This window comes from Diplotaxodon limnothrissa, linkage group LG13 (genome assembly GCF_057381915.1).
Source record: "Diplotaxodon limnothrissa isolate DT_005_m linkage group LG13, D_limnothrissa_male_GT1.1, whole genome shotgun sequence".
NCBI lineage: Eukaryota > Metazoa > Chordata > Actinopteri > Cichliformes > Cichlidae > Diplotaxodon > Diplotaxodon limnothrissa.
The window spans coordinates 10,037,596-10,055,961 of record NC_140608.1 but is presented as its reverse complement, the minus strand read 5'-3'; the positions used below and the strand labels follow the sequence as shown (position 1 = coordinate 10,055,961).

The 18,366-nt window shown below is 39.1% G+C and overlaps 1 protein-coding gene across 2 annotated transcripts; it reads right to left on the bottom strand.

Moving 5' to 3' along the window:
- Positions 1–1,749: 1,749 nt before the first annotated feature.
- On the bottom strand, positions 1,750–11,583 carry LOC146619850 (receptor-type tyrosine-protein phosphatase epsilon-like). 2 transcript variants are annotated; one of them, XM_085369160.1, is made up of 19 exons: positions 11,517–11,583; positions 10,170–10,266; positions 9,684–9,757; positions 9,128–9,264; positions 8,885–8,975; positions 8,651–8,727; positions 8,528–8,564; positions 8,347–8,444; positions 7,652–7,771; positions 6,096–6,259; positions 5,267–5,402; positions 4,932–5,081; positions 4,375–4,468; positions 3,927–4,003; positions 3,654–3,788; positions 3,304–3,429; positions 2,974–3,125; positions 1,922–2,057; positions 1,750–1,824 (listed from the first exon to the last, which is right to left on the bottom strand). In XM_085369160.1, the coding sequence occupies exons 1-19, from the start codon at positions 11,581–11,583 to the stop codon at positions 1,750–1,752; spliced, it is 2,043 nt and encodes a 680-aa protein (XP_085225286.1). The 2 variants fall into 2 exon arrangements, with proteins under 2 accessions (XP_085225286.1, XP_085225287.1); XM_085369161.1 differs by lacking the exons at positions 10,170–10,266; positions 11,517–11,583 and adding an exon at positions 9,893–9,924.
- Between the last annotated feature and the right edge of the window lie 6,783 nt (positions 11,584–18,366).

Below are 18,366 nucleotides of genomic sequence, written 5' to 3'. Positions count from 1 at the left end.
ATCAAATATTTATTGGATTCAGCTTTCAGAAAACAATGTTCAAATCCATACAGATGGAAAAGGCAGAAACATCACTGAAACAAGATGCTTGTGCATTTCTAACATCTGCAGCAAGGTCTCACTGTCAATACCCTTACTTCATAATATTCCTTCTGCATGACAAAAGATTAAAGTCCACATTGCAGTAAACCTTAGTGATGATCAATGGCCACTAGTATTTATGTACATACTAAATTAACTGAAGAAAATGATCAGTGTGTCATGAATGAACCAATCTTACAAAGTTACAATAATGAAAGTACAAACACAGTAGAAAGCTCTTCACCAAAACTCCCGAGCATACTGTTGAAAAATAATTAAGTAGAAGCCTTGCAAAAATATATGCTTTGTTTTTGCCATTTAAATATGAAACCAAGACAACTGTAGCTATTACAGTCAAAAAACGCCAGCGTGTGCATGATTCATATTTTGCCCGAGCATTGTTATTTGAGATCAATGCTTTCTTCTCGCTTCTTGCTTCCTGTGAATGAAAAAGGTTTAGCTGCATCAATTATCAGCTGTTTCTACTGTGTTTTTCCTCTCTTTTCTTACACACTTACATATATAATTTAGATTCTGAGAAGTGTCTCTACAAACAGTTAGCCGATGATCCATACATGAGACCACCATTGAAAAACAATGCTTTTTTAAAAATGTATATATAATATCTAAATTAAACATACAGTATACATCTGTCTTATCTTTATTAAAATTGTGTCACTTGGTGACAAGTCTTTCACGACTAGAACTTCTAATCAGTATGGCACTGCTTTATGCAAACATGCAAAAAGGTGTATAAAAATTTTTTTTTTAAAAGTAAAATGTGACTGCAATGATACATTTGAATTCATGTAATAATACAATATTTTCTGCCTGTTCCAATGTGGGCTAATTACATTTTGCAGAGTCAGGCACGAATCCACTAAGTAATATTGCCACAGGCAAAAAGAAAGTTGTTGAAGTTGAATAATATTGCAGCAGGCAGCAGCTGTTAAGTTATTCCCAGACAGAAGTGAGGTAATTTGCAGCGTCTAACAGAATGAATTTTGTCTGAAATTTTATGTTTTACTTTGAAATAAAAGTAGATCATAAATACTAGTTACACATACTGGTCAATGTTATTTTAGAAAAAACATTATTAATTGCATCCTACTGTATTTGTGAAACACACTTTTTTGCTTTTCACACCAATTAAACATGTTAAGTGTGCGACATAAAGTACAATGTAAACTCAAGGCATTGTGCTCAGTAACTAAAATGAAAACTGTTGCACTGTACAATGCACTGGGTATTTTTGTAGGTAAGAAAATATACATACATACACACACATATACATACATATATATATATATATATATATATGTACACATATATAATGTTGATAATGTTGCAATTCAGTTAATACTCCCTTTAACAATTCTAAAATGTTGTATATTTGCATTATAATTTTTTTTTTTTACAATTTATCCAAGCCATTAAGTAAAATTTGAATTACTACATTTTACAGTGGGGTACTTGAAGATCAAACATTCTCATAAGAGACAGACTTTTTTGTAGACCACATGTTTTCAGTTATATTAAAGTATATTACACCATTTAGTTTAAATCTGTACTCATGTGCAAAATACTACAATTGCTTGCTTTAGAAAACAACATTCAGAAAAAATTGCATATGTTAATTTGACACACAGCATACAGAGCATTATTACACTATTTGAAATTGGCGTAGTCTGAGAAAATGTCAACAAAATCCTGGACCACTCTGTAGCAGAAGTCGTATTGCTCCTGCAGAGAAAAGCGAAAGAAAAAGTGTCACCGTGCAGAAATGATTCCAAACATGTTTATGCACAGCAGGTTTGATGTTATGTAGTTTTTCACCTACCACGGTCTGAACCATGTGTGGTCTCTGCATGCGTAAACTCTTGACTGTCTGAAAAACGTCCAGGAGGCCTTCAGCTTTCACTCTTTCCAGAATGTTACTGAGGGCAATGAAGGTGCCCGTCCGTCCTGCACCGGCACTGAGGTCATTAGGACAAAAATATTAGAAATCTCATCATAAAATGTGAACATTAAAACTTTACAGATAATTATGAAACACACCACAGAAGATGAACAACAAGAAAAGGAACCATTTTTTAAGAGTAAAACTGCAATGAAACTCTTGTAATCTCACCACATCCTTTTTCCATTTAACTAAAAAAAGTTAGCGGGAGAAAAAGGTGACCTCTGTGTAATGGTGCTAATAATTATCCCCACTTAAAGAGAGGCTAATCCAAACGCTAACACTAATCAGTCTAGAAGCTCAGTGTTTGACTGAGTCAATGTTTACAATGATGGTGGGATGGAGGGAGAAAGACAGAGAGAGACAAGGAGTGAGCGCGAGAGCGATGTGCGATTTGGAAGAGAAGTGTAGAGAGACGTTAGGGATTGCAGCGGGTTAGCCCCATTCCCAAGAGACAGAGAAAAAGCTTTAAAAAGCCCCTCTTAGACAAGTGGTGATGAAGGAATAGAAGAGAGTGATGACACCATTTCCTGTCGTTAGCTCATCTTATCAGATTAATCATAGTGGGAGTCAGAGGAGATTTCACTTTGAGAGGTTTTAATTGACTGTGAATCAGTGGATTGGATCAATCCCACAGGGGCATGCTGCTTTAGAATCACTTCACCTGAAGCTAGGTTCTGATCAAAGCTTTCACAGCTAAGTCTTTATAAGGGATCACATAAGTGGTTTAGGCATAGAACACCAAGCCTACCGAGGAGAGGAAAAATGTACAATTTATTGTAACAGACATTTGTAGGAGCAAAAAGTAGGGAAAATGAAACGGGTTATATTAAAAAGCATGAGCGGACAGCCACAAAGTGTAATATAGTGTATATAATTTCCATCTGATGATGTGCACCACGCTGCAGAATTCTCAAATTGAAGTTCCTCACCTGCAGTGCACAATTATGGGACGGTTTCCAGACTGCTGCTGCTGCCTCTGCACAGCGGCAATAATGTCAATCATCCCTCTTCCCTCGGCTGGTATTCCGATCTCAGGCCATCCGTGGAAGTGGAAGTGTCGGACATGTTGTGACTGCTTTTCCTGGTGTTGGGCAAATCTGATTGTTATTTTCATCTAATTAAAAAATGTAAATGGAATGAAATGACATGAACTTTAATTTGCTTTGATGATAACAGCACAAAGAAAACAGGTTGGGAAATTTGTTCAAGTGAAATGTCAATTTTAATATTGTTAAGTGTTTTAATTAAACATTACGCACTGGTCTGTAGGTGAGAACCATGTCTTTGAGAGTGAAGGTTTCACACTGTGTATCTCCAGTCAGCTCCACCGTATAATCTCCAAATGTTACACTGCCCTCTGATGGCCAATACCGGTAACACTTTTCCTGGTTGAAGAGTTCAAATGGAAACGCAAACAGGCTACAGTTAACTGGTTTATATAGTGTTTGGTTATTGTAACATGAAAATTAATAAAGACAAAACCACAACACACATTGACAATTATGCAAACTGTATGGAAAATAAATATGAAAAATTGAATAATAAAACATGGTTTAAATGTTCAACTCTGCTTTTCAACCTGTACTTTTGCAAGAACACCATACTGTACCTGCTCCCTCTCTTTGAGTTCGGTGAGCATAACGATTGAATGGCACCTCCACTCCCACACCATCCTCCAGAAGTCCTCCACTGTGTGAGACAGTGGGCCCTGGGTTGCGATAAAATAGTCCTTCTGCCTGTAGCCCTGGAGGGCAGATCATCTGGTAAACAACACTTGAGAGTGCAGCAAACATAATATTTTGCATTGTTTGTAAAGGAAACAATGAGCTTTATATATACTTCTATGGGAAATCTATACAGGAGGTCGTGAGGGAGTGCTTACATCAATAAAGGAGGCATTGATGTAGTCAGTGAACTCCTGTCCTCTTTTCACTGAGAGTATTACTCGGTTGAAATCATCTGCAAACAGAAAAAAGGAAAATGAAACTTTTCACAAGTGATTCCTAATAAAATAAAACTTTGAAAGGGCTGACGAAAAAAAAAAAAATCCTAGCCGAGCTAAAACTTTAGCTGTGTTATTAAGGCCAAACGCGCTGCAGTCTATATCTGTTTTCAGTGTAAAAAGTTGTACCCAGGCTTACTTTTCCTACTCCAACTGCAACATAAAGTAAAGATAGAAGCCCAATTTAAATGTCACTGATCACAGAGACATGAGCTGATTATCCAGATATCTGTGTACGGCATCTATAAAATCACCAGCAGGGTGATACTTTGATGTTACTTAGATGTGATGTATTATGAAACTGTTCCGAGTATGAGTGAGTCCTTACACGGAATGATCTGAAGCACACGGTTCTTCTTCATGTTGGCAGGAAGGTTCCCAGTTCTCATGTTCTCCTTCATTATGCGAACGTTGGTCAGCTTCTGATGGGAGAAAACACGCACAGACGGAAATGATGAAAAAGTACATATAGAAAAGTACAATGCTAATAAAGCTGGTGAGTCTTTTTAAAAACAGATGATGCTGGAACATTTCCATACTTGTAACAAGTAAAAGCCAAGAAGCTGGACAAAAAACATTAAGGTAGAGACGAAGAAGAGGTGAAGAAGAGGCATTGGGGAATAATTCCTTCTAGTGTGTAGGGAACTGTGAAGATACTTTGTAGCAAAAATGTGAAATTTTCACAGAGCTACAGTAAATTCTATGAGGCAGATGGTGGTGCCTTATAAAGTTTAGTTGATCCAAAGCATTGTTATTTATGTTACTACTGCCAAGAGCTGCACCCTGGGCAAGTTTTCCATGAAAATATACCCATGCAGGGCGCAGGGTGATGGGCACGATTCATTACTGTCTGAAATGTTTAAGAGAGAGCTTCTTTCTTCATACCCTGAACTCCTCCTCCAGGCCCAGCCTGTCGTGGGGAGCCCTGGTGTTGTGAAGCCTCTGCAGATGGCCCTCCAGAGAGCACACATCTAGCTCTGTATCTCCATACAGATAGTACTCCAGCAGAGCCTGGTAGATAAAGGAGTACTGCATCTAAGAAAGAGGAAGACGAGACGAAGTTATAGAAGTAGTTGCTTTGGTTTGCCAAACTATTTCCCACTATTTTTGCATCACAGACATTGTTGTTTCCTATGCCCTCGCTTGTTTATGCCACGACCAGAGCAGCGAGTTGAGCTGTCAGTCCAAGGTACAACAGGTCGGAGAGGGTCAATACTTACATCTGTCTGGATCAGTTGACAGCGCTGTTCTCGTATTCTGCTCACAAACCCAAAGACATCCACTCTCTGTTCTATGTGCATCATGTCGATCATGCTGTCAATGACAATGAATGTCCCAGTCCGCCCAACCCCGGCACTGTGGAAACACAAACAAGAAGCCTCAAGGTCTTCTCTGTAACAAACAGCAAAGTGTACAGAACACCGAAAAATGTGGTTGGGAAGCGTTGAACGTAACATTCTATTTACATGTGCAAGAGCCTTCACAGGAGTGAATGTATACATACCACAAACACCTGAACATTTCATTTTCTAAGCGCTTTTTTTTTTTTGGCACAAGTTATTATATTTCTCTTAACATACAAGTCAATTGTGAACAGCTACAACCATATGTAGAAGTACTTCACCTCTGAAGCCCAAGCACAGCCCTAATAAATTTACAGGGGTCATTTCAGCAGACGACACCTCTGGGAGCACAGAGCTTGGATTCCACGGTGGGGTGTTGAGGTCTTTTCAATGGGCCCCATTCAAGAACAACAGTTCCACCTCCCTGAGCACCTGTTGCACCAGTTGCTACAGTTGGCTGCAGATTTCTTTGGTGGGGCTTAACACTGGTTGGTCAGGGAACATATATACACCCTATGCAAGGATTTTTATTCATCCACAATGGGCTTAACTGTAGTTTTTATTAAATTTGTTACCTTTACTCATAACTATGAGCACTGAAAAAGTCTTTCCTGCATCCTAACAATGAAATGCATCAACTCACACCGGATTTATATAACTGTGCTCAGATGCCTTCTTCTGGCTTCCTTTTTACTGCACATTTTACCTGCAGTGCACAACAATAGGTCCAGCGTAGGATGGATTGACAGCTTTGACCTTCTTGAGGAATTTCAGCATGCCGATGGGTGAGAATGGCACTCCGAAGTCTGGCCAGCTGGTAAAGTGAAGCTGGGTGACCAGCCGGGGAGCTCTGGGACCATTGCTGCCCTGCTGTGAAGCAAAGACGCACAAGGTTCATATCGGTGCATAAATAATGCTTTGAAGGCACAAATAAGTCATCTGTCTTTTTATTTTTTACAAAGCCAGTCAACCACAAACTGGTACCTACTAGAAAAGGAACTTCAGTTTTATTGATTTTTTTTGTCATTTTGCTTTTTGGGGTAGAATGTAATTATTAAACACTTTGCCTCACTTTCATTTCTCATCGATACTCTAGAGATCAGAATTCCATTCTCTTGAACACTTGGTTGCTTTGTGTTCTGAGAGCTGAATGTTAAAGCACCCAGTCTGTCAGCTTGTACTGAAGAGCTACAGCAGTCACAGTTTTTAGAGTCAGAGAGGATATCTGTGCTCGTCTAGCTTCAGATGGAGAGGGAACAAAGTGAATTTTGGAGTCTGAAGGCTTCGCAGTACACTGAGTTGGCATCCAACTCGACAGTCAAAAAGACAAGAAAAAATACAGATACTGTATGTGTATGAATTTCGAAAGATAAAATGACGGAGCCAAACACTGCATATTAATACAGTTCTCGCTGTATTTTAAATACACCTACATATTTATAATTTATGCTGTGTCTGTTATCTGTAGCCTTTGATATTCTCTAATATGTTTCCATAATGGTTTTTCATTTATTTATTATATTTTGGATCCTATTAACGTTTGCTAAAATGCTCCAATTTCCCCATGGGGACCATTTTTGCACCATCTCACCGCGGCTTAGTTTCATCTTCAATATTTAATAAGAATCTAGCAACTACACACATAGGTTGTTACATTATTACAGTAATTAAGAAGAATATTAAGAATAACTCGTAAAATTACAGTATTACTTTTAAACCATGTGTAGATGTTTAAATAAAAGCAGCAATGTACGTTTATTTTTCCTTTCCTTACAGTACAGTGTTTAACAGCTGCAAAACCATATCACACACGCACACCAGTGTGTGAAATATACTCCTGGAAACACCTACTCTAGCAGGAATTACCACAAAGATGTTTTTCAGTACTTTTGCAGGTGTTTATGCACTATATGCACAAAAGTATTGGGTCACACCTCTTAATTTGTGAATTCAGGTGTTTTCAGTCCCATAGCCACGGCTGTATAAAATCAAGCACCTCGTCATGAATCTTTGTACAATTTCTTCCCTCCTAGATATTTCGCTATCACGTATAAGTGCTACAGTTTTACTACAAGGCAAGTGCTAAGGTGCATAGTGTGTAAAAGACTCCAGCGCTGTGCTGACTTTAAAACAAATAGTTTCTAAACCTCTGTGCACTCTGTGCTTCATGCCATGGTTTACATGGCTGAGCAGCTCCTGTAAGACTAACGTGTAGGTTGTCAGTACATTTGTAGTATGTGTAGATTCACATATTTTACTTACATATTGAACACAGAATTTTCTAATGGTGTAGTCCACTAGTACAATGACATCCTCTAACGCCACCCTGATGTTCCCGTACATCCAGCAGCCTTTTTCTGGCCAGTACTGATAACATTTTTCCTGGTAATGGAGAAAAACAATACAAATTATTTTTGTGGTACTGCAAGGAAAATGAATGCCACTAAAAATGCATAGGAGCTCATTTGTCCTTGCAATTGTTGCTATAGACATGCATCTCTTTTGTACATACTATAGCTACATATAAAACTATCTATTTGATGTGTGCCTTTTACAAATTCAAAGGCACTCACAGCGACTTTGTGCTACTCTTTCAGTCAATAAGATCTTCACAATGACGTTTCAACTCATTAAATACATTCTCAGACTAATTATCATGAAGCCTCCTAGGATCTTATCAACAATTATTTCATCATTGATCCCCATTGCCTCTATTCTGCCCCATCAAACCTGCTGTTGAGCGCTCAATTGATCATCCCTTTGAGGCTAAATTTAATGCGATGCTAAGTAATCTGCTGGGTGACACTTTGCATGGATTCTCAGTTAAGAGAGGGGGTCGAATAAATTATGTCCATGACTTTGGGTCTTGAGAACTTAAAAGGGTTTTCACTAAACGTGCATCGGAGGCACAGGGATTTTAGATTTCTTTAGAATAATGCAGTGCAGAGAGAGAATACCTCCTTCCTTTCTTTTAAATTCGTCAGCATTACTATAGTTGTTGTTTTCTGTTCCCAAATCATCCGCCAGAAGTCAGCCACTGTCTCAGGTTTTGGACCTGAAACAGAATCAAGAGATGTAGTAAAACCAAAGTGAAAATGGTTATAGACTTGGGTAAGATGAAAGAAAATGTGCATTTACCTTGAGCTGCAATGAATTTGTTCTTTTCTTTATAACCCTATGTGTGAAAAAAAAAACAGTAGTGAATGAACATTTTGATGAGGAATTTTATTCACTTTATAGCTTAACCTAATTACTACTCACATCTATGTAAGATGCATTTATGTAGTCTGAGCACAAGTGTCCATCGAGATGACTTAACACCACCCTTGAATGATCGTCTGTGGAACAGAGGGGAAAAAAGGTAAATAAAAGTGGTTCTTAATTTTCATTTCAGCCCACAGCACGTTTCCTTATGTTGGCTATCAATAAGTCTGCAAGCCAGAGGGCTTTTGCAGAAATACTGTCTCCAACTGCAGAATATAGATCCTCACTCACATGGTAAAATATTTGGATATCTGTTTTTCTCTCTGTTGTGCTCTCTGCTCGCCTCCTCAAAGGACCCATGGTGGTAGTAACACGGCAGTGACTATAAAGAGAGAATCCAATCCTCATGAGATAAAAATAAAGCCACGGGTACAAAGGCTGCTAACATATAATCTTAGTACTGTTTTTGTACACTTTTTGCTGTATGGTTGCAGAACAAAGATCTCAATCCACACCAAATAAATGCATGCTTACATTGAACTCTTCTCTGAAGAGCTTGCCATCATCTGCAGAGCGTATCCGGTACTCCTCCTCCAATGAGTCCAAAGGGATAGGGAAGTACCTCTTGGATGGTGAAGGAGATCTGGGGAGGAGGACCACTGTCTGCTCTCCTGTGGTTAAAAGAATATATGGTGGTCAGACTGCTAATGTCTCCCTGTAGAGAACATTACAAGCTCTTACAGCACCTGCAAAAACAAGCCTGATAGCTATTAAGATTTCCTACTTCAGGGGGTATATCATGACAGAAATGATTTCTTAAGCCATAAACATGCCCCTGCTGCACAAAACTGTCTTAACTCAGAATTTGGCCTTTCTGTTTATTTATGTCGTTTTTTTTACTTGAAGTGAAACTTCATATGGTTCCCTACAGGGTAAGAGCCTTCACAGCTACTTTGGACTCCAGATCGTGAAATCTTTCTTGTCCATAAAGAGACTGAATTTATAAACCAAATTAAAAAAAGGCTTAAAAAGCAAAATGGTTGCTTTATATTTTCATGCAGTGGTTATATTGAGTACAGCACCAACGTACCTTGCTCCTCCAAGAAGCCGTTTGGAATTTTTTTATCCACTGAGGTAACCAGAGCTTTCCTGTGGTTTTTGAACCTACGGTAAAGACAGGGTGAGAGGTGAAGAAAAGCACAACCATCTATTAAAGAGAAAAAAAAGAGCTAAGCTTGATCTCTACAATGGTGCCACTAAGCACATAAGTAAACAACAAATACCAAAACCAATATCAACCATCTCATAGAACCAAAGCTGTTCCTCCTCATGTTGTTGTCAGCTGGCTGGTCAGTGAATGAGTGTCTCTGGCGTGACTTGACCTAGCCGTCTTTGTTTATTGTCTTAGTGGAAGAGCAGCTGTTTATCCATAAGCCACTGCTGACCGCCTATTTAAAAACCACCCCACCCCGATGCCCCAACCTGATGTATTCACCCTCATGCTCGCGCACATACACGTGAAAAGGGAGCTGGAATGAGTGAGAAAGTGTTAATGTGTATGTACAGATTTATTCACCGCAGGCAGTAGATTGTCAGCAGGACAACGATGATAAGAAGAAGGGATAAAACCAGTGTTGAAGGCAACACATGCACACCCTGATGGGTGGAGTTTCCTAGATAAAAAAACAAAGTGAACAACATATATTAGTTTACAACAAAACAAGCTTTTAATCTAGATATCACATATTACGGAATTTACTATATCTGGGATGTCAAGAGCCACATGTAGTCCACTTTGATCCCTTTCTGTCAGTGTGAAGACATTTAACAACACATTTAAAATAACTGAGATTTGTTAATACAAGAAAAAGTGCAATTTCAACAGTACATCTCAGTTTTTCTACTTGATAAATAAATGTTGGTGTAGTAAATGAAATAAATGTGTCACCAAGAATAATAAATATAAGTGTAAACATTTTAAAAGTTCTGGTAGCTCATTGTCCAGACTCTCCTGTAATTTCAAAACTAAAAGTGACTTATGGATTTTTTTTTATTGTTGATTTTTTATGTTTTTTATTTTGTCTGTTTTTTTTTTTTTTATCTATTATTAATCTATTACTTAACTACTTGTCAATGGGGAGATCTTCATGAGTAGGAAAAGCTATAAAACTTATGAAAATACAGTCAAAAGTCCAAAATCTATGCTTGCCTTGACATTTTCCAAAGCCATCCAGCTGGCCAGATTGGAGTCTTTGCTCAGCTGATTCTGGCCCCCGGGGCTTACTGTGTGTTTGACAACCTTGGACTATAATAAAGAAATATACTGCAAATACATTATTTGCACATGAAGCAGAGCTTCGGTTGAAATCAGTTTTTTTTAACCTTTAAAGAGCACTCATTGACAATTTATTTTTTCCTTGTTTTATTTAAATTTAATTCAAATTAATTTGTAAAGTGGTTTTAAGGGCATTTCCTGGACTATTTTTTACTGGAAGTCACTAATCACTGTCTAGAAATAGTGCAATTTTGTGCTAATCTAACTGGTGCTAGTATAAGATTTGACAGACAGACGTGAAAATGTTCAGTCCATCTAACTTAAGAAAGAGCATTATTATGTGAAATGTGAATCTCTTCTTTACAGCATGACTTTGTACATTTTTTGAAAAATTGTAACTGAAGCCATAAATGACAATGGTGCATAAAATAGAGTAAAATATAGGGTAACAGAAAAGATCAGCATATATGTCTTAAGTTTGTTTATTAAATCATAAGGTACGAGATATACAAGTTCGAGTAACGTTGAATTCAAGTCAGTTTATCTGGTTTTCCTTTATATGTGAAAAGAAAAATCGTATCCTTCTAGAGTCTGGCTTTAACATTTATTTCTTAGACAATATAATTGCTCAGTTGTTTCATCAGTTACCTGCAGTTTGGTTCTCATGAGAAGAATTATTCACAGGAATTGAGATCCCAATCAGAAACAACACCATTGTCACTGTGGATAAAAGAAAAAAAAAAAACCCAAAGCAGTCACTTCAACAGAAAAAAACAAAAAATAACAGAATAAATCCTGCAATTCTATACAAACTCCACTAGACGGCACCAAACCGACATGAAATGCACCTACAGCTGGATACAAAACATAGAGGGCACAAAGGGGAGCTGGGCTTTGAAGATGTCTCTCTGCTGAGCAGTTAAAGTACTTGTGGGAAATCTGCTTGCTGTCTTGTCCTGTCAGGCTGACTTGAAAGAGCAGCATCAAATAACCTAATATTCAGACATCAAACCAGAGAGGAGGCCTTAACCCACAGGTGACAGTAACCATATACCCTATGGGCCTAGAGGATTTGGCAGTGGAGCTGAGCTCAAGCAGTATTTGTTCGAGACTATCTTGTTTTGCTGTGGTCTGTTTGATGTACAGCACTATGCAAAGCTTAGCGGCAACAAGACACACGTGTGTACTCACTGTACTTTGTTTTTTTACAAAAGTAAGTTCATGTTGCACATTTAAATAGGTTACACCTCTGCCCCACTGAACCTTCTCCCATATTCTCCATCTTTCACCGTTTCTTTCTCCGCCGAACCATAATTTTACTCTAAACTATATTCTAACTCTTTCCTTTGGCTTTATAGCTGAAAGCTTTTAGTGATGTATTTGGGGCAGAGTGCCACGAGTGTCCTTGCAAAAAGGAAAACAGTATGTCAAATTCCTTACAACTTCGTCAGAATTAAATTAATTCCAACACATTATGTCTGTCTTTTTTATCTACAAAGTACCAATTTCTCCAAAATCATATCCATTTCTTCTTTCTTTCCCATCCTCCAAACGAGAGGGCATAAAAATCACAGAATAAATTGAGCAAATGGGGCAAATCTGTCTAAATGGCTTTGATGGAATAAATGGGAGAAGCAAGAATTGAGTGTCCTAATTTATCCTCTGTTCTACCTCCCCGACTTGTTATAGAGGCCACAAGACTGGATGGAATAATTCATTGTGTCAATTTAGTTCTTCTAGAAATGGGTCATCTAGGGGCCTAATTTGTGATGTTTGAGAGAATTTTTTGCACATAACCCAAGGGGGGTTTCATATAACTATGGCTCCCAAAGCTTTTGTAGAAAACTGAGCTACATAATAACCCTCTAACAATGTTCCCAAAACAAAATGTATGCCAAAACCTATAAATTACTATTGGACAACAAATAAGTGGCTGTGTTTTGTTTGTATTTCAATTTCTCTCTGCAGCAACACGCTACACAACACCTATGATCGAGACACACATTTACACAGAAAGTTGAGGCTACTGTGCATTTTTTTTTACCTGAATAATCCCCAGGAAGACAAATCAAATAAATCCACCCAATCAATGGCCCAGAAGCATGACTGTGTGCAATGCACATACGCTCACTGCCTTTTCACACGTACGCATGCCTGCACATAATGTACGCCCCACAGCCAAAGGCAATGTGTTGCATATGTGCAGCACTCTGCCGAAGGAGCCACTTCTCTACCCAGTGTTAACAAGCTGACAGTGCCAGCACCTGTTCCCCGCTCTCCCCCACGAGGCAAGTCACATTCGCTCACATCGTACATCCCGCAACTAGATGTTGTAAGGCATATTGCGCGTATGGGGGTCACCGCACAGGTCATTGCATATCTGTCATATTCTGGCAGCTCCTGTATATACACCGTATAGCCAGGAAATAGGAGAAAAGAGTTTCATTGTGAAAAGATGTCAAATGCTCTGTTACCTTGAGCAAAATCGTAAAAAGAAGAAACAGTAAGTCATATCTTTTTGTATCACTAAAGGGAAAAGCAGAAGCGGAAAATAGAACAGTGTGAATGAATTTTAAGATAAGATAAGCAACTCTAGTGTGACCAACAGAGGAACAGCACAGCTTATATGCTGTACTGACACGCTGTAGCATAACAAAAACACGCTTATAACCTTTTAACCTTACGGCTGGCGGTATATATCATAATTAGTAGACCCAGTCATTTAACCCTCATAGAAAGGGGAACCTGTCCAGGGTGTACCCTGCCTCTCGCCCTATGACAGCTGGGATATGCTCCAGAACCCCCCGCGACCCTGAAAAGGATAAGCGGAAGCATGGATGGATGATTGTGTCATTCCTAGCAGGCATTGCATCGTTCACTCCAGATGCCTGCTTTTTCTCTTTAATGAAATACTTGCAGCAGTGCGATTACTTCAACCTGCAGCACCTGTTTGACATAAATGTTCCCAGGAAATAAAATTATACTGCATCACTTATGTTGGGAGTGCAGACGCAAATCATCCCATCCATGCATGATGTAATGCAACGATTCAGAACGCACGTATGCATTATTCATCAGTGATCCACTTTGCTTTGTGAGCACAGAGGAGACAATGATCAGCACATGAAAATAAATGTGTGTGGCAGCTGCAGAAACAGACCCTGCTGGATTTCAGCAGTATAAACTTCAAATCACTCCCCTCCTAGAGTTATGATATCCTAAAAGATCTATTTCCAACAATAAAACAAAGAAAACACAAAATAAAGCAAGAAAAAATGTTGCTAACCTGGGTAAGAGAATTTCCTAGTTCTGTTATCAAAATTATTGTCTTCACTCTTAATTAGTTTTGTATTTATCCTCACAGATGTGGCCAGGCAATGTCTTCTTAAATAAAACAACAGCTGTATGAAGCCACCACAAATATGTTCCCTATTGTTGCTGTTTATTTGAGCAAATGCTGGTGAAGAATTTAACATATTTTAAATAAAGCAGAGCATCACATCTCGAGGCTTACCATCTGACGTCAGTTAAACACCTTTTTGTAAATAATTTATGATATTCACAGATCAGAGAGAATAAAATAATATGAAGGTTTTACAAAAATCTGATTTTCTTATTTCTATCGATTTCTGTAGATAGATACAGCAACTTCAAAATTATTTATGATAGTCCACATTTCCTAGGCATGGCTCTGGGGTGGGGCTCTTGTGGTCCTCTCATGAACAGGGTAACTTGCTCACTTTATTTGCTTTCTTTACATGGGGGTTCACTGAATTTGTCTTCTTCTGGCCCCTCACCCAGGAACAATCTGCCGTGGGAGAGCCTATCAGGAGCAAATTGCCCCAAGCGACACAGCTCCTGGGGTCACTAGGGTAAAAAACCTCCCCAAGGTGGCGATTCAGCTACGGCCACAAGCTGTGACTATAGGACTGAGGTTCCAGAAATGAACGACCTCCGAAGGGCGTCTGGGCTCAGTTCTAGTGATAGGATAAGGAGCTCGGTCATTCTGAACGGGTTAACAGTGGAGGTGGTACTCCTCCTCCAGAATGTCTCCCAGGTGCCTTCTAAGTGAGATTATATCTCTCGGTTACCTTGGGAATGCCTCAGGATCGCACCCAGATGAGCTGAAGTAGGTAGCCTTGGGAGAGGGAGGCCTGGGATTCTCTGTTTAAACTGCTGGGTCTGTGACCCAGACTCAGATAAGCAGGACAAAGATCTATCTGTCTATCTGTCTGTCTGTCTGTCTGTCTATATATATATATATATATATATATATATATATATATATATATATATATATATATATATTAGGGGTGCAACGATATTCGTATCGATATTGAACCATTCGATACAGTGCTTTCGGTTCGGTACGCATATGTATCGAACAATACAACATTTGTAATTTATTTTATCAATTTTCCTTCTGACGATGCTGTCTGTGTTGAGCGCTCAGTGAATCTGTGTTCGACTACTCCGCCTAGGCTGCACTGTCCAGCGCAGATCCACTGAGCGCTCAACACAGACAGCATAGTCAGAAGGAAGAGCGCAGGGCACCTCCCCCACCCTCATTCAGATCTGGCGTTTGGAATTATTTTGGTTTTCATGTGACGTATGACCCTGAAGGTAAGCGAGTCATGGACTAAAGTAAAACAGTATGTTGGATGTGCCACGCAATGCTCAATTACATTGGTGTGAACTAGTGTGTTAGCGCAGTTAGCTCGTTAACGTGTTGGCCGTCTAGCCCCATGCACAGAGCGATCGGCGGTAGCTCGTTAACGGAGATTTGCCGTGTTGTGGCGTTAAGGTCATTTCAACGAGATTAACCTGAAAGCACTAGTGGGAACACAACGAATATGACTGCACATTTACGCCGACATCATCCTAGTGCAAAGACAAGTGAAAGCAGACAAAAAAAAGCAAGCATGCTACTAACTTTAGCCGAGTCATTTAGACAGCTGTTAGCACATGATTCTCCTTATGCTGCTGAGAATATAGCCCAGAAGAAGCGGATAGTATAGCTTTTATTTTGGAAAGAGCCATTTCTCTGTAATAAACTCTCTTTTCCAAAGATGAGTGATTCCTCAATCAGATACAGGGCTCGCAATATCGCTAGCCCGACGTCCCGGAGCTAGCGATTTTTTCAGTCGGGCTACCAAAATCTATCTCTTCCCTGCCCGTCGGGCTATTGTAGGAAAAATATATGTCAATGCTTTTGCATTCTTTCAGAAATGTAGCTGGGTAATTATGTCATTGGCATCGGTGAGCCACTGTCAATATGTGACATATTGAAGTCGCGTTTGAATTTGCGCTTGTTTTTTTGCTTTCACTTTGCAATCGTGCGAACTGTGTATAGAGAGCGACAGCACTGATCTGTGAGTGATGATAATTTGTGCACCAATTCCTCTGACATCGTCTTATTAATCGTTAGCTTACTATGCAAACATGACAAGTGAAATCTCCCGCAGCTTAAACATGTGAGAGGTTGATCGCGCAGAGAATCGCTGAGCTTATGTGAGTGAGTGTGTAAAAGCATTTCAGTTCTGCTGAGCCAAATAAGACAGGTCAGGGTGAAGAAGTGACAGCCAAATAAAAGCTTACCACAAAACGGAGAAGTTATGACAAATCAGACTATAAGGCAAAAAGAAAGTGCAGCTTTATGGTTTCATGGACAAAATAATTTCTGTGGCTGCAATATGACGAGCTATATAACCAGGGCTGCACATAAGTGGTCCGCAGGTGCGCATTCGCTGTCAAAATAAAAAACGCGCACAAGGGTTAGGGTTAAATTTAAAAACTGTACTTTTGAGTTAAAATATATATTTATAATTTTAATAAATGACAAATTAAAAATGCATGAACATTTTTTTGTATCGAAAAAATATCGAACCGTGACACCAAAGTATCGAACCGAACCGAACCGTGAATTTTGTGTATCGTTGCACCCCTAATATATATATATATATATATATATATATATATATATATATATATATATATATATATATATATATATATATATATATATATATATATATATATGGGGATGTGGCGTACAACACTAGAGGCCAACTCCAAGCCCATAGCACAAGTAACCATCAAGTGCGGGATCTACCAAGGAGATGCTCTGTCCCCACTGCTGTTCTGCATAGGCCTGAACCCCCTCAGTGAGATCATTAACAAGACTGGCTACGGATACCGACTACGGAACGGAGCAGTTGTCAGCCACCTCCTGTACATGGATGACATCAAGCTGTATGCCAAGAGTGAACGAGACATCGATTCACTGATCCACACTACCAGGCTATACAGCAATGACATTGGAATGTCGTTCGGACTGGAGAAGTGTAGTCGGATGGTATCAAAGAGAGGGAAGGTAGTCAGAACTGAGGGGATTGAACTACCAGAAGGCAACATTGCAGACATAGAGGACAGTTACAAGTACCTGGGGATCCCGCAGGCAAATGGGAACCATGAAGAGGCCGCTAGAAAGGCTGCAACCACCAAGTACCTGCAGAGGGTCAGGCAATTCCTGAGGAGTCAGCTGAATGGTAAGAACAAGATCCGGGCCATCAACACGTACGCCCTGCCCAAATTGTAATATCTGTCAACTGTAATGCCCATTCATGCAAGCATAATGATTTTTTAGATTATTTGAGTCATCCTGTTTCCATAATGTGATGCTGTGCTGCTATTCATAATTATGGGAGAGTGAGTCTACAGAAAAAAGGAGAGAAAAGGAGAAAAGATACATACAAATTAGACTGACTTGTGAGGCCACTTGTATCTCTCAAATCTTTTAAGTCAGTTTCTGAGTGTTCACACGGAAACTGAACATTTCATTCATGCACTTCCTCTGTGGTCACTGTTTTTGCTCTGTTACTTTAGTATATATACTCTCATATATACACTAGTATGAAACAAACAATAGATTTCAGCTGTTTATTTCTGTGTAATCTATTCAACATGAGCTGGCATTTACAGCAGGTTTTAACAGACAGTCTTTAATACAATGCTACTATTTAAATTTGCTGACGTCAACCATGTCTATTGTTGCACATGCAGTATGTGCTACTCAACCCTGATTCACTATCTGCATAAATCGGTTAGTCAAACACATCTGTTTCTGCTCATACAGCTTTTCTTTTCTTTAGTAAAGTCAACACTCGACTTTCCTTTCACTTGATTTCTGTGCCGTCCATTTCAGCAGCACACTGTCGATGTCAAATGCATGCAGATAAACTGATTTTTAATGTAAATGCAGTTTACTGTGTAGTTTACCATGACCACCTGCCTAGCCACTGTGTGGTTAAAGGCTAACAGCCTAAAGCCTCTGTGACTGTACTTACATCAGCATGCTATAACATGACCAAAATGACAGCATTAACATATCTGCAGCTCTCTTTCAGGCTCGCCACAGCAGATCATCTCCCTCTATTTCACCCTATCCCTAACATCTTCATCAGTCACAGCAAACCTCTGCATTTCCTCCTTCCTTACA

Bases quoted from the DNA above. Each gene is read 5' to 3' on its own strand.
- LOC146619850 (XM_085369160.1), bottom strand. From the start codon at position 11,583: ATGGTGTTGTTTCTGATTGGGATCTCAATTCCTGTGAATAATTCTTCT. The intron at 9,758-10,169 runs GTGAATAAATCT...TCTTTACCGTAG, and splicing joins CTGACAATCTACTGCCTGCG to GTTCAAAAACCACAGGAAAG. The intron at 4,469-4,931 runs GTATGAAGAAAG...TTCTCCCATCAG, and splicing joins GCCTGGAGGAGGAGTTCAGG to AAGCTGACCAACGTTCGCAT.